General features: G+C 40.8%; 1 protein-coding gene across 2 annotated transcripts; it reads left to right on the top strand.

Annotated features, from left to right (window-relative positions):
• The first annotated feature begins 1240 nt into the window (after positions 1 to 1240).
• On the top strand, positions 1241 to 24419 carry TTC5 (tetratricopeptide repeat domain 5). Of its 2 annotated transcripts, none has more exons than XM_049899111.1 (10): positions 1241 to 1299; positions 5009 to 5141; positions 6061 to 6272; positions 6665 to 6815; positions 7242 to 7333; positions 10284 to 10340; positions 10835 to 10981; positions 11157 to 11371; positions 20999 to 21143; positions 23213 to 24417. In XM_049899111.1, exons 1-10 carry the CDS (start codon positions 1249 to 1251, stop codon positions 23330 to 23332), a joined length of 1323 nt encoding a protein of 440 aa, XP_049755068.1. In that variant the 5' UTR covers positions 1241 to 1248; the 3' UTR covers positions 23333 to 24417. The 2 variants fall into 2 exon arrangements, with proteins under 2 accessions (XP_049755068.1, XP_049755067.1); XM_049899110.1 differs by having other exon boundaries at positions 1243 to 1321; positions 23213 to 24419.
• Positions 24420 to 24732: the final 313 nt, after the last annotated feature.

Raw genomic sequence — 24732 nt, 5'->3', positions numbered from 1 at the left:
CATCCCATCCTAGTCCAATCTTGTCTCATTCACCACAAGCAGAGATTAAGATTTATATAGCAAAATTATATCAGTCACAAAATGGAGGACAACCACACAATACTGGGAATCATGGCCTAACCAAATTGACAGATATTTTTGGGGGACACAATTAAATCCATGACAATATGTTACCCCTTGCCATTAAGTTGATTCCGACTCATAGCAACCCTATAGGACAGAGTAGAACTGCTCCATAGGGTTTCCAAGGAGCTGCTGGCAGATTTGAACTGCCGACCTTTTGGTTCGCAGCAGCCATAGCTCTTAACTACTGCACCACCGGGGCAAAGGCAAATTTTTTTAATTTAAAAGTTGTGCTTATATTTTGGATGGGGCAGTTCTACTCTGTCCTATAGGGTCGCTATGAGTCAGAATTGACAGCAGTGGGTTTGGTTTTGAATATATATAAAAAAAAAAAATACGTGGTAAAAAACTCAAAAGATAACAAAAGGACACAGTGAAAAGAATTTTTTGCTGTTTCCCTCTACACAATCATTGTTTCTTATGTATACTTTTAGATAAGTCTGAATAAACATTATTAATGTACAGCATGATGGCATTCAAAGTATATATTTATTAGGATGGTATGTTTGAAATTATAAATCGCTCATACATAGAAAATCACTGAAATTTGGAAAAAAAATCAGATCTGTAGTGTACCACTGTAACACATTCCATTCAAAATTTCAAACTGATAACACAGGCACCCACTGCCTTTTTTCAGGTATTATAATCTCGTTATAAATAAGTAGGAAGCTATGAAACAAAAGCATACATGTAATTAAGCTAGTAACATTTTGTTTCCAGGATTTGGGAAAGAAACACCCTTATTAACTCTAGATACAGAGCCCTTTTTTGAGCTTCAGGCATTGGGTTAAGTTGGTTGGGAGTAATGGCCTTTCTTAAAAACCAGCTCCTGTGCTCAGGTCGGAAACCGTGGTGGCTAGTGGTTAAGTGCTATGGCTGCTAACCAGAGGGTCAGCAGTTCGAATGCACCAGGCGCTCCTTAGAAACTCTATGGGGCAGTTCTACTCTGTCCTATACGGTCGCTGTGAGTCGGAATCGACTGGATGGCACTGGGTTTGGTTTGGTGCTCAGCTCTACGTAAACCTCCAGAGCCCTAGATGTCGCTGTGGCTCAATGAAGGGGGTGGGTGTGCGTCTCTGTGGTTACGAAGTTGGGGGCGGAGAAGTCAAGGGTGGCTGGGAAATGATGGCTGATGAAGAGGAAGAAGTCAAGCAGATCTTGCAGAAATTGCAGGTGGGGCCATAGATTAAAATCGGTATGTGCTTTTGTTACTCGGGGAGAAGCAGAGGACTCAGTTTATGTAGTGCCTCCGAATTCCTTGGCACATACATGACGCTGCCTGTGTCTGTGCGGTTGCTATAACAACTCCCGAATGTGCAGCCGCAGCAGCGAGGGGAGCCTCCCAGGCCAGGCGAGGGGCGCAGCCCATGTATTGGAACCCCCTGCTGCCGACCTGCCTGCACTTAATTGCAGACCTGTGTGGAAGACGATTTGTTGCATCTCACCTTTTTCATGTGCATTCTTAGAGAGGAACGGTGTTTTCTCGATTCACCCTTAGCAGATAGCATACATATGTGTATGGCTGGTCTACATGAGGTGTATTATCTCATCCAGTTTTGACTCCTACAAAGGCCATTTCTTCAACATTTCTCTGCTTTGAAATTGGCAACAATCACAGTCGTAATGGCCTGCACTGCATGTATCCTGGTACTGTGTCTGGGACTTCACAGTTTTGATCATTTTGCACACTCTTAATTCCAGTTAGGGGTAATCCCAGTTGGTGATTTGATGCAGAGGGGTTCAGACCCCACCCAGTCCACAATTGATTGTGGTTGAGACTAGGACTAGTTTTTTATGCCTGGTAAATTGGAGTTAACTAGTTGGTTGACTCCATCTTTTAATAATCCAAGATTTTCCTTTTAAACCTCAGAAACTCAGTCCTTTGTGTACTAACAGAGCCTGGAATTTAAACACTAGACCCATGGTAGGCTTGTACCTTGCTTAAAAAAAAGCTTCTAAGGCAAAAGTTTAAACACTGGTGAAATGTCTTTGTTTCTTGAGCAGATTAACACTTTTTAGAGTGTAGGCTTTATTTCATTTCCAAATGATTTGGATTAACTTCATTTTATTTCTTGGAACCTCTGGTGGCATAGTGGTTAAGAGGCTGCTAATCAAAAGGTTGGCAGTTTGAATTCACCAGGTGCTCCTTGGAAATCCTGCGGAGCAGTTCTGCTCTGTCCTGTAGGGTCGCTATGAGTCGGAATCAGCTTGACAGCAACAGGTTTCGTTATATTTCCTAGTATATACTGGCTGCAATCAGCGGTTCTCAACCCTGGCTCCACATAAGAAACAGTGTGCATATATATTTGAATATGTATAGAAAAAAAATCTGAAGATACACTAAACAGTGATTTTCCCTGAGGTTGTTTGGGATGATTGTGAAGAATTTTTTACTTTCTATTTTTTACATACACCTATTTGATTTTTAACAACTTATATATATTGCTTTTGTCCTGAGGAAAAAAAATTTTAAAAATATTCACTCAGCAAAACCAAACCAAACCAAACCAAACCAAACCAAACCAAACCAAACCAAACCAAACCAAAAATTTCTTTGCATGCTTGCTTTAACAATGAAAAAAACAAAACACAAACAAACAATAAAACCCTCTTTAAAACTCCCAGTTTGCAGCTATGCCGATTTTAGAACAAAAGGAGGTGAGCTGTAATATTTGCTGAGGACTGTCTCTTCCTGGGTACCTTTGTGGTAGATGCACTAAGCAGCTTGGTAGAGGGCACTGGGAGTATTTCAGGTGCTGGAATTGAATGAGAGAATGGGGTAGAAGAGAGGAAAAGGATGGGTAGTGATGTTACTATATACGGGAATGATGGTAAGCTTTGATTTAATTGTTACAGATGTTTTAGAATAGAAGGCATGTATAGAAGGATATTTCTCAAAGTGTTTTACAGACCATTTTCATTAACGTCATCTAGGGTGCTTGTTAAAAATGCAGAATTTGGAGTTCTGCTAAATCTCCTAAAATCAGAATCTCTGCAGGCTGGGGCCTGGAAATACTCCACACATAAACTTTGAAAAGCAGTACTACAGAGGGTGATAGTCCACTCAGTTTATTCGGGGTAACCCTTTTAAACTAAGCGTAGCATATTTGTTAGAGGCAGGGAGGATTCATCAGTGAATTCATTTAACCGATATGTTTAATGAGAGCCTAGCAAATGAGAGCCTAGCATGTCCCAAGCCCTGTTCCAGTGCTCAGATATAGTTGTAAACAAAACAGACAAGGTCCCTCCCATCATGGAGCTTACATTCTAGTGGTAGAGACAGACAGTAGACAATTAAATGAATAGATCATATAATTTCAAATGATAAGTAAAATGTTGTCATGAAGAGCATGATTTAACCATGGAGGAGAGGAGAAAGAAGTTTCTTTTGATTGGGTAGTTAGGGAAAGCCTCTCCGAGAAGCTGATATTTGAGCCAAGATCTAAATGATGATGAGCAATGAGCCATGCACAGGTATGGGGGCAGAGTGTTCCAGATGGCAGAGCACGTGTAAAGATGCTAAGGTGGGATGGAGCGTGGAGGATTTGAGGAACTAAATGAAGGGCAGGGTGGCTGGAGTGTTGCAGGAAGGAGAGTTTGGTAAGAAGTGAAGTTTGTGGCAGGGTGAGTAGCGGAAGGTCAGATCAGACAGGGCCTTCTAGGCCATGATAAGAAGTTGGATTTTCGGAGTTGAATTTTATTCTGACTGCAGTGGGAAACTATTGGAGGGTTTCTGATGTGATGCACACTTTTGTAAGGTCTCTCTGACTGCAGTGAGAATGGGAGAGAGTAGAAGCAAGATGCCCAGTTAGGAAGCTACTGGAAAAGTCTAGGCAAGTAATGATGCTGACTTAGATTAGGATGGCCTAGCAGGAGGGAGACAGGTGGATGGATTTGGGATGTGTTGTGGAGGTAGTTGATAAGACTTGTTGGGATTGGATTATATGTTTCTGCTGCTATTCAGTTTTAGGAAAAGCTTTGACTGGTGGCACAGGACACTCGAGAATGCTTACTTGAAAAGAATGGAAGAGGGCCAGAAGATGATTTACCAAATCGAACAAAACAACTGAACAAGAAAAACACAAGTTTTTTTTAAAACCTGCAACAGTGTGGAGGCTACAGCAAATTGGGCTGTTCATGGTTGAAAATACTGCCTTTCTCACATGTTTATCATACTTACAAAAGCCCATTGTATTTTCAGACAGCAGCACAGGAAAAATTGGGGATAAAATTGTTTTTGTCAGGAAGTCTGTGTTTGAGGTAAAGTTCAAAGTTTTAGTCTTTGGGGACCAGGTAGGATGAGTTTGTTATTTTTTGGTTAATCTCATGTTGTACAGTGTTTTCCCCTCTCGTGACTGTGGTAGGTGAAGTGCTTGCTTAGTCATATTGGAAGCCTGGCTGTGGCTGGGGGAGAGAGAACTGTCATCGTGGTGCAGAGACTGCAAAAATGGGACAACCTGAGAGTAGGCCTGGGTCACTGGCTACTTCCGCGCATGATTTGTGGCATTTTGATAGGGCTGACCACCTGCCTGTTGTGCCATTCCTAGGTGAGATAAACGCAAAACCAGACCCATTGTTGTCGAGTTGATTCCGACTCATAGTGACCCTATAGGACAGAGTAGAACTGCTCCATAGGGTTTCCAAGGCTGTAAATCTTTATGGAAGCAGACTGCCACATTGTTTTCCTGCGGAGTGGCTGGCGGGTTTGAACCCCTGACCTTTCCGTTAGTGGTTGAGCTGTTTAACCACTGTGCTACCAGGGCTCCGCTAGGTGAGATAGGGAATCAGTACTTCGAGGCCAAGGGCTGATGTGGCTCGCCAATCTCAAACTTCCTTGTCTGGTGTTCCTTCTGCCTAATGGTATCATTCTTACATTTCCTAGGAACTGGTGGATCAGCTCTATTCATTTCGAGACTGCTATTTTGAAACACATAGTGTTGAGGATGCTGGGAGGAAGCAACAGGATGTGCGGGAGGAGATGGAGAAGACCCTGCAACAGATGGAGAAAGTAGCAGGTATGAGTCCGAAAGAACGCAGCCCCCTCCCTGATCTTCACTTGAATGTTATAGGGATGTGCTCTCTGTCTATAGCCTTTTTGGGATCCTATTTGTGATGGCTACAGGATGATGGAATATTTCTTCTCAGAGCCCTGTGTGTGGTGATGGTTTTTCAGCTCTCTAAAATACTTTCCCTAAAATTATAGCAAATGCCAGGGAATAAAAGAGCATACTTGTTGCTTGAACTATTGCAGTAATGTCCTTAACTGACTTTTCTGCCTCTAATTGCTTTCATTTCTAAATCATCTTATATAAATACCATAGCCATGATTACCTTCCCAAACATTACTTCATTCATTTAATCTTATTGTCTTCTCTGCCTCTTTGCTCCAGTGTCTTCAAAGATTTGCACTATTGACTAGCAGAAGTCTAAACCCCTTATTCAAGTCTCCCTCCTTTCACTTTTTTCTAACCTCTTCTCTGACTTCTTACTCACAGAGCAATCTTACATTTCTTCCAGGTTGGTCCTTCCATTCTCCCATAAACATGTCACATGTGTTTCTGCATCTTTGTTATATCATTTTCTAACCTGGAGGGCCTTGTCTTCTCTCCTCTTGACTTTTTAAAACCGATGCATTGGGCATATATCATATGCTCCTTTCCATTGTTTTACTTTTTTTATGAGTATTCTTTGTCGTTTCCACCAGGTTGTAAACCCTCAAGAGTAGCAATAGTGCTTTCTTTGTTACCCCATTACCCAGCATAGTACCCTGCATATGGCTGGCTTTCAATAAACGGTTTGTATATAAAAATTTTCTTCAACTCTTTTATTTCTAGAGCTGGCACGGAGTTACTCCTTGAGAGATAGTGCCCTAGTCTTATCTGAAAGACTGACTGGGTTTTTCCATTTTCCTCTCTCTTTTTCTCTCCCTCCTAGGTTCTGTCCAGAGCAAGGCCCAGGTTCTGATGCTCACTGGGAAGGCACTGAATGTGACTCCTGACTATAGCCTTAGGGCTGAGGAGCTTCTGTCAAAGGCTGTGAAGCTGGAGCCTGAGCTGGTGGAAGCCTGGAACCAGCTGGGTGAGGTGTACTGGAAGAAAGGGGATGTTGCAGCAGCCCACACCTGCTTCTCAGGAGCCCTCACCCATGTGAGCTGCCTGCTGTCCCCTCAGGAAATGCATATAGGAAGGATGGGATTTTTCTGGTCTGTGAATTGCCTCGGGGCATGATACTAGAGTAGAGCTGAGTTGAAACCAGGAGAACAGAATCAGAAAGGAGGGAGATTGGGGGAGCAGACCTGGATGAAGAAGATCAGGACAGGGAACTGAGCAAAGAAGAAGGTGATGAGATCAGGTTCAGGGTAGGTGAGAAGTGAAGAAAAGTTAACAACCAAACTGGTCCTTGGAGATGGGGGTCTGAGATTCAGATGGAGCAAGAATTAAGATGAAGAATTAGATTTAGGAGAGGATTGAGATCAGAATAGATCTGGAAAGAGAAGGTGTAATTAGGAATGTTGAGTAAATATCTTTTCCATTTGCAGTGCAAGAACAAAGTCTCCCTGCAAAACCTGTCCATGGTGCTTCGCCAGCTGCGGGCTGACACTGGAGATGAACATTCTCGTCATGTCATGGATAGTGTTCGACAGGCCAAGTTGGCTGTGCAGATGGATGTCCATGATGGCCGCTCCTGGTGTGAGTGCTCTCAAAAGATCTCCAGACGTTTCTAGAGCAGTGGTTCTCAAGCATAGCTGCACACCAGAATCTTCTGAACCCCACCTGTTGATTCTGACTCTGAGGGTAAAGCCAGGGCATGTTTGTTTTGAAGAAGCCCCAGAGGTACTTTGATGAACCACTGTTCTAGGAAGTCTTGAATCTATTGATCCAAGAGATGAGGCTTATGTTTCCCTATAAGCAAGGCAGAGATTTGTGCAGTCTGTTGAAGGTTTCTTCATGGGTTCCGTGTTTGTCTGTCAGTAGAATTTTGGGTATACTAAAGTGGTGTTATCACTGGTTTGTGTCAGATGTGAAGCCCTTCAAGTAGACTTTTGAGGATGATCAGAATAGGTCATATCTTGAACTTGGGCTCTGAGTTGATGCATCTCTGTATTTGTCTTGCAGATATCCTGGGGAATGCATACCTTTCTCTTTACTTCAATACTGGCCAGAGCCCTAAGATCTCCCAGCAAGCCCTCAATGCCTATGCTCAAGCAGTAAGTCCTTGTGGTCATCCAGGTCAGATGAGTAGAGGTAGCAGCAGAAGAAGCGAGAGCATCATTCCGTCTTCCTTGTGGCGCTTTGGCTAGAAGCCTGGGCGGTGTTCGCTGACATCCAGCATATGTGGGCTTGCTAAGCTGTGTCTTCAGAAGCAACTTATTTCTCCTTGTAGCTTTGAGTATTAGCAGCCATCTGCAGTGTAGTGTCTCAGTGCTGGAGCCCTGGTGGCACAGTGGTTTAGAGTTTAGCTGCTAACCAAAAGGTCGGAAGTTCGAATCCACCAGTCTCTCCTTGGAAACCCTATGGGGCAGTTCTGCTCTGACCTGTAGGGTCACTATGAGTCAGAATTGACTTGATGGCAGTGGGTTTGTTTTTTTTTGCGTTTCAGTGCCAGATAGCTCCTTGAGCAGTCTAGGTTTCTCATAGGCGTGCATAACCAAATCATCGAACTCACCTCAGCAAACACATTGTTTTTAACGGGAAAAAAATCTGTTAAAATAGTACTTGTTCACGTTGGTGTACATTTTTAAATAAAAAGGAAAACTTCAATTGTTGTTTTTAGCCACCATCCACTTGGCCCCTGACTCTTGGTGACCCCATACCCAATGGAATGAAGTGCTGCCTGGTCCTGCACCATCCCCATGGTTGGTGGACAGTTGGACTGTGGTGATCCATAGCTTTTTTTATTGGCTGATTTTTGGGAAGTACTGTATTTTTATGCAAACCATGTGTGCCTCCTATGTTCGTTTGACAACTGCACCCTCCCCCTGCGAGGTATTTTCGTAAGTACCACTATGCCAAATTTTTTTTTTTAAGTGTTGCTGTGAAAAAAATTAGCATGGTATGTTTACAAAAATGTCTTGCGGGTGGTGGGGAGGGTGCAGATGGCAAAAGAATGTAGAAGGCATGTCTTATTTGTGTAAAAATATGGTAGATTGCCAGGCCTTTCTTTCCAGTCTGTCTTAGTCTGGAAGCTCTGCTGAAACACGTTCAGCATTATAGTAATGTGCAGGCCTCCACTGACGAATGAGTGGTGGCTGCACCTGAGGTGCATTGGCCAGGCAAATTAAGTGCTATCCCCAAATTAACCATTAGATATTGTGGCTCTGGATTTCCCTTAGACTCAGGTAACAGCATGTAGGCCCTTCTGCGTCATTTCCTAGGAATTAATTCACTGGAGCTCATGCTTTGCTTTTAGGCCATAGCCACAGGCATGGGTGCGTTCTTCAGGCTTTGACTGCTCGCTTACTCGTTAGGGGATTCACGTTGGCCTTCTGAGAACTTTTTGTTTAATCCTCGTATTCACTTTGCTTTGCTTTCTTGTTTCTCTTGACTTAGGGGATTGCTTCTTAACTTGCCATTACATCTCCCCAAAGGTGTTTTACAGTTCATTAGAAGACCTCATTTTTACAATAACAAAAAGCCCCAAAATTATAAGATCTACTACCTATCTCCAAAATCCAGCATTACGTTTTTTTTTTAATTTGTGGTAAATGTGTATGTAACAAAACATTTGCCATGTCAGCATTCTTCACACGTACAATCCAGTGACATTAATTGTGTTCGTGATGTTGTACCATCAGCACCATTATCCGTGTCACATTTTTCCATCACCCTCAATAGAAGCTCACTGTCCCCTAAGCAGTGATTCTCCCTTTCCCCTCCCTCCTGCCTGCCCCTGGTAACCACTAATAAAGAGGTCTGTGTACACTTGCCTATTGCAGATATTTCATCAAAGTGGAATCATACGATATTTGTCCTTTTGACTGACTAATTTTAATCAGCATGGTGTTTTCAAGGTTCATCTATGTTGTAGCATGTATCAGGACTTCATTTCTCTTTATTGCCATTACTTTTTCTCTGTGTGCCATAATCAAGAATACCAAAAACTCACTGCTGTCAGGTCGATTCTGACTCATAGTGACCCTATAGGACAAGGTAGAACTGCCCCGTAGAGTTTCCAAGGAGTGCCTGGCGGATTCGAACTGCCAGCCTCTTGATTAGCAGCCATAGCACTTAACCACTACGCCACCAGGGTTTCCAGGCAAGAATACAGTCACCCAATATTCTTGTGTGCGGTTTAGGGACTGCCCTTTTTTCAGGTAAGAAACTTTTAGGCAGAGAAATTATATTTTACTCTAATTTCTTAATCTGATAAATGTTTATATTTCAAATAATATGATGTATTTCTTTATGATTTTATATTTGACTTCTCTTAAATTGTTGTTTTTTACTCTTAAATTCTTCACCACGCCTGCATTTTGAAACATACTTGAAGCAACCATTTTAAATCATGTTTATGCTTTGGCAATGTGCCAGGCAATGAATAGAATTAAAAAAATAAAATGAAGATAGCCAGCAGTTTCTTCAGAGTGCATTTGTCTGCCCTGTCCTATGATTTTTGACCAGCCATTGTAATTAGAGAATCAGAATTTGACTTCCAGTGTGTGTGTTTTAAGGGAGCTTATTTTTTAGATGTAGAAATCTGATTCTGCATGTGCCTGGAGTCAGACTCATGGGCAGAGGACATGCATCAAGTTAGCATCCTTTCTGTTAGAGGCTTTCCTCACTATATCAGCGCCTCACTATTTAAAAAAAAGTTTATCAGAATGCTTTCACATACTTCTTTTCTATGTTTCTAATATTGTACAGATAATTTATTATCATATTTTAAAGTTCCATGCACAAACACACATGCGCACACAGACACACAAAACCCCATATATTGCTGAGGTTTCGGGGACTGAGTAAACCTTTTTGGATGAAGTTTTGTGTTGTACTTGTTGGTAACTATATATCACACAAGTAGTTGCTTTATAACAGCGTGAGTATGGGTAGCATTTCCACTTAGCGTTTTTCTAGAAAGAGGAGGCCTAGGAACTGTTGGACATGGTCCTCCTTAAGACTGAGATGGGATCCACTGATGATCTTTTTATCTCTCTGTAGGAGAAGGTCGACAGGACAGCTTCCAGCAATCCTGACCTTCATCTGAACAGGGCGACGGTAAGACCTGTGAGGGTGGTGGTCCTCTGAGGGTGACTGAGTACACGTAGAGACAAGGTAGGGTACAAATTGCTAGTGGAAAGTCACATTATTTCTAGGAAGAGTTAGCTTACTTGGCTTCAGTATCTGGTGGAGTCACTGGAGGGGGAAGGGACTGAGAAGGTGGGAGGGTACATAGAGTGTGGGAAGATAGTTTAGAAGACTTCTCTGAAATGTTAATTTTAAATATAAAAATGAAATGACCCAATCTATGCAACTTAATTATTCTAGAGTTCGGAAGTTAGCTTTGAAATAATTCCAACTTTGGGGATGTGATCACCTTGGCCAGGAAGGCAGGTTGTAAGGCATTACCAGCTCTCCAGGCTGTTTATGGTAGATCTGGGAAGGAAAGCAGTTGTTTCTCTAGATTCCTAGCTCCCGTGTCTTTCCTCCCTCTGCATAGTTTATGTTAAGTACACTTGTAATTGGGAGGTTTTGGGTTACTTCTTGTACAGTTGCATAAATATGAAGAGAGTTACGGGGAGGCCCTGGAGGGCTTCTCTCGGGCTGCAGCACTGGAACCTGCCTGGCCAGAGCCCCGGCAACGAGAGCAACAGCTTCTGGAATTCCTGGACAGATTAACCAGCCTTCTTGAGAGCAAGGTAAAGATGTCTAAAGGACTGGATCCTACTCTTTGATTTTGGGTAGGGTCAGTAAAATAAGAATTGAATAGGCTGAGGTGGTGGAGATCTGATAGAGGTGGGTTGGTGGAAGAGAAGTACTAGATTCTCAAGGAGAGTGACTTAATTCCCGGCTTCTTATCTATTTCTTCTGCAGGGAAAGGTAAAGACCAAAAAGTTGCAGAGCATGCTGGGAAGCTTGCGCCCAGCCCATCTAGGCCCTTGTGGTGACGGGCACTATCAGTCAGCCTCTGGGCAGAAGGTGACCCTGGAGCTCAAGCCACTGAGTGTGCTGCAGCCTGGTGTGAATAGTGGTGTTGTGGTCCTGGGAAAGGTGGTGTTTAGCCTTACTACAGAGGAGAAAGTACCCTTGTGAGTGTTTCTTGCTTTTCCTCTTTTATACCCTTCTGAACTAATTGCCCTTACTTCATGGCCTTTTGCTGACAGCTCAGGACATTGTTAGTGGCCACAGATTAGTGAATTCTTCTTCTCTTCTGTAGCAGGTATTGTCTAACCAGTTGAACCAGTTGCTGTTGGGTTGATTCTTTTTTTTTTTTTTTTAATTTTATTGTGCTTGAGGTGAGAGTTTATGGCTCAAGTGAGTTTCTTGTTCAAAAATTTATACACATATTGCTTTGTGATGTTGGTTGCAATCCCCACCATGTAATACCACTCTCCCCCTTTCCACCCCGGGTTCCCTGTGCCCATTTGTCCAGCTCCTATCCCTTCCTGCCTTCTTGGCTTCCTTTTGGGCAAGAGTTGCCTATTTGGTTTCATCTATTGATTGAACTAAGAAGCACGCTCCTCATGTGTGTTATTGTTGGTTTTATAGGCCTGTCTAAGCTTTGTCTGAAAAGTGTACTTTGGGAGTGGTTCCAGTTCTGAGTTAGCAGAGTGTCCAGGGGCCATAGTCTCGGGGGTTCCTCTAGTCTCTGTCAGACCAGTAAGCTTGGGCTTTTTTTGTGAATTTGAATTTTGTTCTACATTTTTCTCCTGCTCAGTCCATGATCCCTGTTATGGTGATTGGTGATGGTGGCCAGGACATCTAGCACTTCTGGGCTCTGGCTGGTAGAAGCTCTGGCCCATGTGATCCTTTAGTCCTTTGGGCTAGTATTTTCCTTGTGTCTTTTGTTTTCTTCATTCTCTTTTGCTCCGGATGAGATGGAACCAATAGATGTGTCTTAGATGGCTGCTTGCTAGCTTTTAAGACCCCAGACAGTGCTCACCGAAGAAGGATTTAGAACATTTTCTTTATGAACTGTGATATGCCAGTTGATCTAGATGTCCCTGAAACAATGGTGCCCAGCCTTCAGCCCCTGTAACTCGGTCCCTCAAGGTGTTTGGATGTGTCTAGGAAACTTCTATGGCTCTGCCTTGGTCAGGTTGTGCTGACTTCTCCTATATTGTGTACCGTCTTTCCCTTCACCAAAGTTGACACTTGTCTACTATCTAGTTAGTGATTTCCCTTCATCATTTTCCCCACCCTTGTAACTATCAAAGAATATTTTTTTCTACGTGTAAACCTTTTCTTGAGTTTTTATAATAGTGGCCTCATACAAGATTTGTCTTTTTGTGATTGACTTATTTCACTCAGCTTAATGCCCTCCAGGTTCATCTACGTTGTGAGATGTTTTGAGGATTCATGATTGTTCTTTATCATTGCGAAGTATTCCACTGTGTGTATATACCATAATTTGTTTATCCATTCATCTGTTGATGGGCACTTAGGTTGTTTCCATCTTTTTGCTATTCCCAGTAGTGCAGCAGTGAACATGGGTGTACATATGTCTATTTGTGCGACGGCACTTATTCTCTAGGATATATTCCTAGGATTGGGATTGCTGAATTACATGGGATTTCTATTTCTAGCTTTATAAGGAGGCGCCATATTGTTTTTCATAGTGTTTGTACCATTTTACATTCCCACCAGCAGTGCATAAGAGTTCCAGTCTCCCCGCAACCTCTCCAACATCTGTTACTTTCTGTTTTATTTATTAGTGCCAGGATTGTTGGAGTGAGATGGTATCTTATTGTAATTTTGATTTGCAGTTCACTAGTGGGTAATGATCGTGAGGATTTCCTCATGTGTCTGTTAGCTGTCTTAATGTCTTTTTTGGTAAAGTGTCTATTCATATCCTTTGCGCATTTTTTAATTGGATTATTGTCTTTTTGTTGCTGAGGTGTTGAAATATTTTTTAGGTTTTAGAGATTAGAGCCTTGTTGAATATGTTGTAGCCAAAATTTTTTTCCCAGTCTGCAGGTTCTGTTTTTACTCTTGGTGAAGTCTTTTGATGAGCTTAAGTGTTTAATTTTTCAGAGGTCCTAGTTATCTAGTTGGAAACCCTGGTTGGGTAGTGGATAAGAGCTACGTCTGCCAACCAGAAGGTCTGCAGTTTGAATCCATCACGTGCTCCTTGGAAACCTTATGGGGCAGTTCTACTCTGTCCTGTAGGGTCACTGTGAGTCGGAATTGACTTGGCGGCAATGCGTTTGGTTTTGGTTTTTTTAGTTATCTAGTTTGCCTTCTGGTATTTGTGCATTGTTAGTTATGGTTCATATTGTATTTATGTCATGTGTTAGGGCCTCTAGCATTGTCCCTATATTTTCTTTCATGATCTTTATCATTCTAGGTTTTATATTTAGGTCTTCGATACATTTTGAATTAGTTTTTGTGTATGGTGTGAGGTATGAATCTTGTTTCATTTTTTTTTTTTACAGATGGACATCCAGTTATGCCAGCACCATTTACTAAAGAGACTGTATTTTCCCCATTTAACAGACTTTGGCCCTTTGTGAAATATCAGCTGACCACAACTGGATGGATTTATGTCTGGGTTCTCAATTCTGTTCCATTGGTCTATGTGTCTGTTGTTGTACCACTACCAGGCTATTTTGACTACGGTGGTGGTGTAATAGGCTCCAAGATCAGATAGTATGAGGCGTCCCGCTTTGTTCTTCAGTAATGCTTTACTTAGCTGGGGCATCTTCCATTTCCATATAAAGTTGGTGATTTGTTTTTCCATCTCATTATAGAATGCTGTTAGAATTTGGATCAGGATTACATTGTATTTGTGCATCGGTTTGGGTAGTGTTGACATTTTGACAATGCCAAATCTTCCTATCCATGAGCATGGCATGTTTTTCCATTTATGTAGGTCTCATTTGGTTTCTTGCAGTAGTGTTTTGTAGTTTTCTTTGTGTAGGTCTTTTACGTCCCTGGTTAGATTTATTCCTAAGTATTTTATGTTCTTGGAGGTGTTGTAAATGGTATTGATTTGGTGATTTCCTTTTCAAAGTTCTCTTTGTTGGTGTAGAGGAATCCAACTGATTTTTGTATGTAAAAAATATTTTGTATCTTGTATCGTGTTACTTTGCTGAAATCTTCTATTAGTTCCAGTAGGTTTCTTGTGTATTCTTTGGGGTTTTCTGTGTATAGGATCATATCATCCGCTAATCTGGATAGTTTTACCTCCTCCTTACCAGTTTGGATACCCTTTATTTCTTTTGCTTGCCTTACTGATTTCATTAGGACTTCCAGCACGATGTTGAATAAGAGTGGTGATAAAGGGCATCTTTGTCTGGTTCTTACTCTCAAGGGGAATGGTTTCAGCCTGCTCCATTGAGAATGATGTTGGCTGTTGGTTTTGTATAGATGCCCTTTATTATGTTGAGGAATTTCCCTTCTATTCCTATTTTGTTGAGAGTTTTTATCAGGAATGGGTATTGGGCTTTGTCAATTGTCTTTTCTGCGTCTATTGACATGATTGTGTGATTCTTTTGTTTTATTTATGTGGTGGTTTATGTTGATTGATTTTTCTAATGTTGAACCATCCTTGCATATCTGGTATGAATCCCACTGGGCTATATTTTTTTGATATGCTGTTGAATTCTGTTGGCTAGAATTTTTGTATCTATATTCATGAGGGATATTGGTCTGTAATTTTTTTTTTTTCTTTTGTGATGTCTTTGCCTGGCTTTGGTATCAGGGTTATGCTGGTTTCATAGAATGAATTCAGGAGTATTCTTTCCTTTTCTATGCTCTGAAATAGTTTGAGTAGTATTGGTTTGAGCTTTTCTCTGAAAGTTTGGTAGAATTTTCCAGTGAAGCTGTCCAGGCCAAAGCTTTGTTTTGTTGGGAGTTTTTAAAATTACTTCTTCAATCTCTTCTTTTGTTTTTGGTCTGTTTTGGTTTTCTACTGCAGCTTGTGTTAGTTTAGGTAGGTCGTGTGTTTCTAGAAATTTGTCCATTTCCTCTAGGTTTTCTAATTTTTTAGAGTACAGTTTTTCATAATCTTCTGTAATGATCCTTTTTATTTCAGTTGGCTGTACTGAGATATTACCTGTCTCATTTCTTATTCAAATCATTTGTTTTCTCTCTTTTTCTTTTGTCAGCTTGGCCAGTGGTTTGTTGATTTTGATCTTTTCAAAGAATCAATTTTTGGTCTTGTTGATTCTATTGTTTTTCTATTCTCTATTTCATTTATTTCTGTCCTAATCTTTATTATTTCCTTTCTTCTGGTGCCTGAGGGCCTTGCTTGTTGTTCTCTTTTTATTTGTTTGAATTGCAGGGCTAATGTTGTGATTTTGGCCCTTCCTTCTTTTTTGATGTGTGTGTTTATTGCTGTAAATTGACCTCTAAGCACTGCTTTTGCTGCGTCCCAAAGGTTTTGGTAAGATATGTTTTCATTCTCATTTGATTTTAGGAATTTTTTTTATTCCATCCTTGATTTCTTCTATTATCCAGTAGTTTTTAAGCAAGGTGTTGTTCAGTTTCCATGTATTTGACTTTTTTTCTTACTATTTCTGTTGCTGATTTCTACTTTTATGGCATTATGAGCAGAAAAGATGCTTAGTATTATTTCGATGTTTTGGATTTTGTTGAGGCTTGCTTTGTAGCCTAATATGTAGTGTATTCTAAAGAATGTTTCTCGTGTTTTGGAAAGAATGTATACTTTGCTGCTGTTAGGTGGCATGTTCTGTATGTGTCCATGAGGTCAAGTTGGTTGATTCAGGCATTTAGATCTTAGGTATTTTTATTGAGTTTCTTTCTAGATGTTCTGTCCTTCACTGATAGTGGTGTGTTGAAGTTCTTCTGCTATTATTGTGGAGCTGTCTGTTTCTCCTTTCAGTGCTGTTAGAGTTTGTTTTATATATTTTGGAACCCTGTCATTGGGTGCGTATATATTTGTTATGGTAATGTCCTCATGGTGTAGCAACCCTTTAATTATTATATAGTGTCCTTCCTTATCCTTTATGGTAGATTTTGCTTTAAAGCCTTCTTACTTAGATTAATATTGTTATTCCTGCTCTTTTTTGGTTGTGTGATTGATATAGTTTTTCCATCTTTTCAGTTTTAGTTGGTTTATGTCTTTGTGTCTAAGGTATGTCTCTCATAGACAGCATATAGATGGATCCTGTTTTTTTAATCCATTCTGCCACTCTGTCTCTTTACTGGTGCATTTAAGCCGTTTAGATTCAATGTAATTATTGATAGGTATGAGTTCTGTGCTGTCGTTTTGTTGTACTTTTTTTGTGGTATTGACAGCTTCTTTGTTCCGCTTAATGTTGTGTGCTGAGTTCTTTCTGTTTATTGATATTCTTTTCATTTGTTTCATGATTGCCGATTTTGTGTTCACTGAGTCTTTAATGTTTTTCTTGTTTTTTATTTTTATGGGTAGGCTCGTTAGCTTCCTCTGCAGTTTCCTTGAAATGTACCTTTACTTTCTGAAGTTTAGATCAGTCTTTATTTCTTTATATCGCCTTGACTTACTTTCTATATGGAAGTTCTATAACGACACAGTATATTCTCTCTTTTTTGTTTTGGTGTTGTTGTTGTTTACATATTGATATCTCTGGCTCCCTATTTTCAGCCATTAGCGTTGTTTTGTTTTTGAGAATTCCCTATCTGTGTTGGCATCTGGTTGATCTATCCTGTGTCCTAGCGTTGGATTGTTGTCTGATGTTGTTGGTTCTCTAACCAGAGAACTCCCTTTAATATTTCTTGTAATTTTGGTGTGATTTTTACATATTCCCTTGATTTCTTTTTATCTGGAAATGTCATAATTTTGCTGTCATATTTGAGAGACAGTTTTGCTGGATAGATAATTCTTGACTGGCAGTTTTTTTCCTTCAAGGCTTTATATATGTCATCCATTACCTTCTTGCCTGCATGGTTTCAGTTGAGTAATCAGATCTTAGTCTTCTTGGTTCTCCTTTGTAGGTGACTTTTTGTTTTTCCCTACCCACTCTGAGGATTCTTCCTTTGTCTTTGGTATTGGCAAGTTTGATTATGGTATGTCTTGGTGACTTTCTTTTGGGGTCTATCCTATATGGAGTTCACTGAGATCCTTAGATGGATATCTTTCTTTCATGATATTAGGGAAGTTTTCTACGAGCAAATTGTCAACAGTTCTCTCCGTGTTTTCTATTATTCCCCCCTGTCCTGGAACTCCGATCACATGTAGGTTTTTCATCCCTCATAATGCTTAGGCTTTCTTCATTTTTCTTATTTTTCTTCAAACGAATTGGTGTCAAGGGATTTGTCTTCATTGTCACTAATTCTGTCTTCCATTGTCTCAATTTTGTTCTTATGTCCTTCTATCGAGTTGTCTAATTCTGAAATTTTATTGTTGATCTCATGGATTTCTGATTGCTGTGTTTGTATGGTTTCTAGTAGCCTATTTATTCTGTTGCTTTGTTCTTATTTTGTTTTCCTGAATTCCTTTAATGCTTTTTCTGTGTTTTCCGTGGTTTTGTCTGTGTTTTCCCTGATATCCTGGAAGGCTCTGTATATTAGTCTTTTCAATTCTTTATCAGGTAGTTTCGTTGCCTTATCTCCCTCCAGGAGGTTTTCTGGTCCTTTATTTTGATCATTTGCTGGAGCCATCTTGTCCTGCTTCTTTATGAGATTTTATATTGGTTTTGTCTCCAAGGCATCAAGAAGTTATTATGTTTATTTATTTATTGTATGTTTGTTTCCTGCATCCTGAATTTGTTTTGCTTTGATACTTCTAAGTAGGCTAGGCATGTGTGCTACTCTGGTTACTAATCTGACTACATTGAAGCTCTCACCTCCTGTCTCCAGGTGGGTGGAACAGCTAGTGGGTGTGTAAGGATGGGCCCCTTTTTGCTGTTCTTGCTGGGCTGCTGAGGATGTTAGGGGTATTTTTGGTGAGGTGATTTTTCTGTCCTGGTCACCTAGCTGTGGGTACAAGGGGCGTTCTTCTGGCTGTTGGGCTGGGTGTTGTGCACTGTACTGCTTGCCTCATCGTTGGAGTGAAGGTGCCTGGGTTGTTGGTCACCAGGTGTGTGGTGCGTAGACTCTCACCTACAGTCTTGGGTGTGCAGGGCTGCGTGGGGAGGGGGGCGATGTGGGAGGTGAGCTAAGAGGAATGAGAAAGGGTATAGACAATGGTAAGTTTTAGGGGGCCTTGAGAACAAATAAATCTTTTGCCACTTGTTGGTTGCCCTTTTTCTGCCTGACTTGTAGGTGTAAGGTTCCCAGAACTCTGTTGTTTTTGTTCCTGTCCTCTTTTTTTGTCCACAATGTGATGGCAAATAGATGCCAGTTTTGATTGGTTGGCAGTGGTTGCTTGCATCCTCTGTGCAGAAGGATTCTGAGGCTTTGATGGGATTCACCAGGAGAGTGCTATGCTTGATTGCAGTGTTTGTTGTGAATTCAGATGTGCCTGAGGTGATGTACCTGAGGTGGCCAATTGTTTGCCATCTCATCTCTAGATCCTCTTGCTTGGTTATGTTGTGTATACCTGGGCTTTGGCCACCTCCTGTATACTCATAGGTTTATCTCCAGCTCAAGCCTTACTCCCAAGCTTTGGATTCCTTTGCTCACTGCCTGTGGGCTCCAACCAGAAACTTCTAACTCAGTATGTTCAAAATTGATGTTGTCATCTTTTCATCTAAACCTGCTTCTCTCCCCTGTATTTCCTATCATGAATGACACCACCTGTATCCTGTCAATTAAGACTTCTGGAAATCATTCCAGGCTTTTCCATTCTTCTGCACTGAGATACTCCCCAAGTCCTATAGAGTCACTTTTCTGTCCCTAGTTCTCTGTTTCTGAGGTCCCTGGGTGGTGCCAATGACTAATGCACTCAGTTGCTAACTGAAAGGTTGGAAGTTCAAGTCCACCTAGAACCACGTCAGAAGAAAGGCCTGGTGATCTACTTCCAAAAAACTAGCCATTGAAAACTCTATGGAGCACAGTTCTCTTCTTAACACACGTGGGGTTGCCATGAGTCAGAGTCAACTTGAGGGCAACTGGTTTTGTCTCTGCTGCCTTTAAATTCAGTCTCACATCACTTTTCAAAACAGGTCTTTCTGACTTCCTGTTTTTTCTCCACTGTTCCACAGTGCTGTCAGAGAAATCTTTCCAAGATGCAAATCTGATCATGCTACCTTCTTATTTAAAATCCATTACTGGTACTTTAGAGTTTTTACGATAAAGTCTGAACTCCGTAGCTTAGCTTAGTGTTCCAAGCTCTTCCTGGTTTGCTCCCTGTCTCCCTCTCTGTGTCGTCTTCTGTCCCTTTCCCACATGTGTCTTTTGTTCCAGCAATGGCTTCTGAACAGCTAATTTCATGCCCCTGTGTCTTTTTTTTGCTTCCTTCTGCATCCTTTTCCTCCCTTCTTGATGTAGCTACCTTCCCTCTCCCCCAACATTTTATTATAAAAAATTTTAAACATACAGCAAAGGTGAAAAAAAATTTTACAGTGAATTCTCATGTAGTACTTAGCACTTAGATTTTACTGTTAACATTTTACTATACTTAGTTTATCACCTATCTGCCTATCCCGCTATTCATCCATTACAAAACCAGAAACCTGTTGCTATCAGGTTGATTCTGACTCATAGCAACCCTAACGGACAGAGTAGAACTGCCCTATAGGGCTTCCAAGGAGCAGCCGGTGGATTTGAACTGCTGATCTTTTGGTTAGCAGTCAGGCTTTTAACCACCGCACCACCAGGAGGCTCCATTTATCCATCTTATTTTTTTGTACATTTTAAAGTAAATTGCAGAGATCAGTATACTTCAGCATATAATCATTAACTAGAGTTCAGTGTTTGTTTAAAAGATCTTCTTTTGATGCAAAATTTACATACAATGAAATACACAAATCTTCAGTGTCTGCTTGTTGAATTTTGACAAATGCATACGCCTGTGTAACCCAAACCCTATAAAAATATAGAGCTTTAGTATCATTCCAGGAGTTTCCCTCCTGCCCCTTCCCAGTCAGTGTCTGTCCCCATCCTGCCAAAGTTTTTTTTTTTTCCACTGAGGATTAGTTTTCCTGTTTTATCACAGCTCATTTTTTATCCTTTAAGATTGACTGTAAGGGTCATCTCCTCAGGGAAACCTTCCCTGCTTTCTAATTTTGATGTAGGCATTTCTCCTCTGGGTTCTTAGAGCCCAACCTTCAGCCGCACTGAATTCAGCACAAGGATAATGCTGTTCTAGCACCTATCATATGGCACTGTAAGTGAAATCGCCTCGCTCCTGGTAGGCCGTATGCTCACTCATAGCGGGATTGGTGTCCTACTGCTGAGCACAATGCTCGGCACGTAGTAGGTATTCTGGGAAAATTTGTGGAATGAAATCAAATTGACAGTCATAGTTAGAGGGTTTGGTGAAGGCTGTGATCGTTAAATTGATAGGCCAGGAATAATACTTCAGCTGCAGAATTTTGGACTAGTTCCATCATTAATATTTGTTGAATAGCCTCAGCATGTGTTTGTCCCATGTTTTTGGCAAAGTGAGATTGATGAGTCTGGTGCTTGTTCTCTAAGCATATATAATACCTATAATAAATGATGACTCAGACGTACACGGTGGGGGATGGGAGCTGTCATAGGTTTTCTAAATAAGTAACTGAAAAAGCATTCCTTTATTTTGCTAATATCTTAAAACCACTTTTTCCACTCTTTTCTTCTACCCACTTTCCACTTTTTCTTTTTTCCCCTAACCCATCTTAACCCTGCAGTACATTTGGCCTGGTAGATTCAGATGGACCTTGCTATGCAGTAATGGTGTATAACATGGTACAGAGCTGGGGAGTGCTCATTGGGGACTCTGTGGCCATCCCTGAGCCCAACCTTCGGCTTCACCGCATTCAGCACAAGGGAAAGGTGAGTGATGACTAGGCTTCCCTCTCCCTTCAGAGGCTCTGGAAGTGGAACTGTTTATTGCTTTTTAAAAACATAGGTGTAAAGGCAATGTGTGTATATATATAATTTTATTTATTTTTATGAAAAAGGGAAACTACTGGTCAGGAAAAAGAACTAAAGAAAATGAATGGAAACGCTGTCACTCATATGTTAATGGTTTTATGCATATACTTCCTGCCCCCCCATCTTTTTCCTTTTCATAAATATATGCACATAGTCAATTGTGAGTAGGATATTATGTATAAATGTTTATAAACATTCCTCTGTGCTTTCACATATTCCACAACATTGTTTTGAATTGACACATAGTGGTACTAGGAATGGTAGTAGTGGTGATGATGCTGATAGTTAACATTTACAGAACACTTAACAGTGCTGGAGCCCTGATGGTGCACTGGTTAAGAGCTCAGGCTGCTAACCAAAAGGTTGGCAGTCCGAATCCACCAGTTACTCCTTGGAAACCCTATGGGGCGGTTCTACTCTGTTCTGTAGGGTTGCTTGAGTCAGAATCAACTTGATGGCAATGGGTTTGGTTTGGTTTTGGGTAACTGAGTGCTAGGCACTGTGCTAAGAGCTTTACTACCTTCATTGTCTCATTTAATCCTCATAAAAGTCTTGGGAGGGTAGGTATTTAAATACTTTTTCACCATCTAGATCAGATGTTGGCAAACTATAGCCCATCAACCAGATCTAGCCCACCACCTGTTTTGTGTCATGTGAGCTAAGAATGTGTTTTACATTTTTATATGATTAAAAAGATATCAATAAAAGAATAATATATTGTGACATGTGGAAATTATAAAAGTTCAAATTTCAGTGTGCATAAATGAAATTTTATTGGAGCACAGCCACCTCTGGGAACAGTTGTCTGTGGCTGCTTTTGCACTGCAGCAAGGAGTGAGCAGCTCTGTGACAAAGGCTGTATGGCCTGCAAAGCCCAAAAGATTTACTCTCTGGCCCTTTACATAAAATGTTTGATGGCCCCAGATCTAGATCATTTCCAATTTTGCCTTATTATAAAAAGTACGGTAGTAAACATTTTTGTATTTTTGCCCATATCCATGATTATTTCCATAAATGAATTTTTAAGGAAGAATCCTGGATCCAAAGATAGGCAGAGTTCTGTCTTTTGATATATATTGCCAAATTATTCTCTGGAAGGTTATATGAATTAGTTACTAGTATCAGTAATGGGAGTGAGTAATCTTTCCCTGTAGTGTTTTCAACTCTGGATAGAAACCTTTGAAAAATTACCTGTTGATTTTATATGAAAAATACAGCATTAACACTGATTTAATTTGCTTTCTTGGTGATTGGTGAAGTGGAACATTATTTTATATGTTTATTGACTATATTCTGTTTTATAAATTGCCAGTTTTTATCATTTGCCCATATTCCTGTTAGGATTATTTTTAAAGAGATTTGTATGAACTTTTTAATTTGCATCCTTACTTTGACTTAAAAGAGCCCTTCCTTACTCCCACTGGAACAATAGATTTTTTTGATGGATATCTTTTAGCAACGTGCTTTGCAACTTAAATTCAAACTGATAAAATGAGCTTGACACACCTTTTCTACAATTAGGAAAATGTCTTACCACTCATTCTGTTTTTTCTTGTTAGTATAAAAGGGAGAAGTAACTTCCTCTTATATTTGGTAGATTAATTAAGGGCCTCACAAGCACTGGGGCTTTGAGTTTCTCAGAATTTCCCTTCTCTGGCTGGCAGCTTTGTGTATCTAGTTAATTGTCAATACACGCTGCAGATTCTGTGAGAGCCGGAGGCATCCTTTTGTTAGGCAGTGCAGGAACCCTTTTTTTTGAATCAGAGAATTGTCCGTTTCTCTCTGTGACACTACTGTACCATACCTGCCCCAGATTTTCCTTGCGAAGATTGAAAACCTTGAGAAAAGGGGGTAAGGGTGAATATACTGGGCGGGAGAGGGTGGAAGTTGCAGGTAGTATATCCCCGTCCTGGAGTTTCTTCCATCCTAGGACCTGTATTGAACCTCTGTGTGTCTGTCTTTTCTAGGACTATTCCTTTCCCAGTGTTCGTGTGGAGACGCCCCTCCTGCTGGTGGTGAATGGGAAGCCTCAGGGCTCCAGCAGCCAGGCTGCTGCCACAGTAGCATCGCGGCCACAGTGCGAATGACCTTCCATGACTCACGAGCTAAATAGGGACTGGAGGCAAGGAGATAAGCTCAAGGGACTTGGCGGCTGGACCAGGCACATCCAGTGAATCAACCGGGCTGGGGTTGGGGATGTTTTAGATGAAGACTTTCGCGTCCTCTGCCATTAAGACACACTGTGTCCCTTCTGTTTCTCCTTCTGTCACCATGTTCGAGCTCCCTCCATACTCTCCTGATATGTCTCTCCTGCCTCTTTCACTGCTCTCTGTTTTAGGCAAAGAGCATTGAGTTGGTAGAAGTGTTGGGATCTTGCTATGGGACAGAGTCCCCAAGGTTCCTGTTCTTGCTTCCTTCCTGAGCCTCATGTGTATATATCAGTTCAGTATTTATTGCTAAGGGAGGTGGTTTAATTTTTTAATGGCTTGTTTTTTGAGCAATTTTTATTTTTATTTTTTAAAAATTAGGTCCTTCCCCTCTTTGGGGCTGGAACAGAATTAAATGCTTTTGGAAAACAAACAAACAAACCCTGTGGTTGGCCTGCTTCATTCTCTCCAGGCTTGGATTCTTGGTTCCAGGATTACTTGAATCTGTTAGAATAATACTTTCTTTTTTCTTTATACAATAGTTTATTTCTCTTTCAGTTAAACAATTCTGGCAGCGGCATCCCAGGGTAGGAATAGCAGCTCCACAAAGTTGCTGGGGACCAGCTTCCTTCCCTCTCTCCGTCTATTGCCTCTAGGGGTGGCCTGGCCCTCATCATGGTCCAAGATGACAGAGCAATACTATTCTAATAGTGTTACTGGGCTGAAAGACCAGAGAGAGCTAGGTATTCAGTTTGTTTAGATCCTAGTGATATGTTTGTCAGTAATTTCTGTTAATATCCTTGAGGAGATGTGAGGGAGGATTAATAAAAAATTGAATGACTATAACCAGAGAGTGCAGTAAATGATGGATTAATTTGGAAGACTCCTAATGATCGACTCAGGTCTTTGTCCTTGGTTCAGTCCTGTTCAACAGTTTATCAGTGACTTGAATACCATTGATAACTGATGAAATATTTAAAGAACGTAAAACTCAGTGGACTCCTCAGAGGATGGATGAAAGAATAAGAGTCTGTCTAAAGAAGCTGTAAGGGCTGGGTCTAACAAGATAAAATTTTGAAGTCCATTCTTTTGGCCCAGAAAGCTAACTTTCTATATATTCAACATCATGTATGAAATGTGCTTGGAACCTTAGTAGATCGAGATAAAGTCTGTATGAGTAACAGGTATGATACAGTTGTACAAACACTCTTTCTAGGCTGCACCAAGGAAAATCTGGTAGCCAGAGAGAGGTTTTACTACAGTGTCTGTCAGACTGTATGTAGACCCTTGCTTTCAGTTTTGAGTGTCAGATTTTAAGACTTATAGAAGAGTGATAGGGG

Source organism: Elephas maximus, chromosome 10 (assembly GCF_024166365.1).
Source record: "Elephas maximus indicus isolate mEleMax1 chromosome 10, mEleMax1 primary haplotype, whole genome shotgun sequence".
NCBI classification, from domain to species: Eukaryota; Metazoa; Chordata; class Mammalia; order Proboscidea; family Elephantidae; genus Elephas; species Elephas maximus.
The sequence above is the reverse complement of the archived record's forward strand: the minus strand, read 5'-3'. Positions and strand labels throughout refer to the sequence as shown.

Coding starts and splice junctions, on each gene's coding strand:
- TTC5 (XM_049899110.1), top strand. CDS start 1,259: ATGAAGAGGAAGAAGTCAAGCAGATCTTGCAGAAATTGCAGGTGGGGC. Junction 1,322..5,008: donor GGGGCCATAGATTAAAATCG/GTATGTGCTTTT, acceptor TACATTTCCTAG/GAACTGGTGGATCAGCTCTA. Junction 10,982..11,156: donor CCAGCCTTCTTGAGAGCAAG/GTAAAGATGTCT, acceptor TTTCTTCTGCAG/GGAAAGGTAAAGACCAAAAA.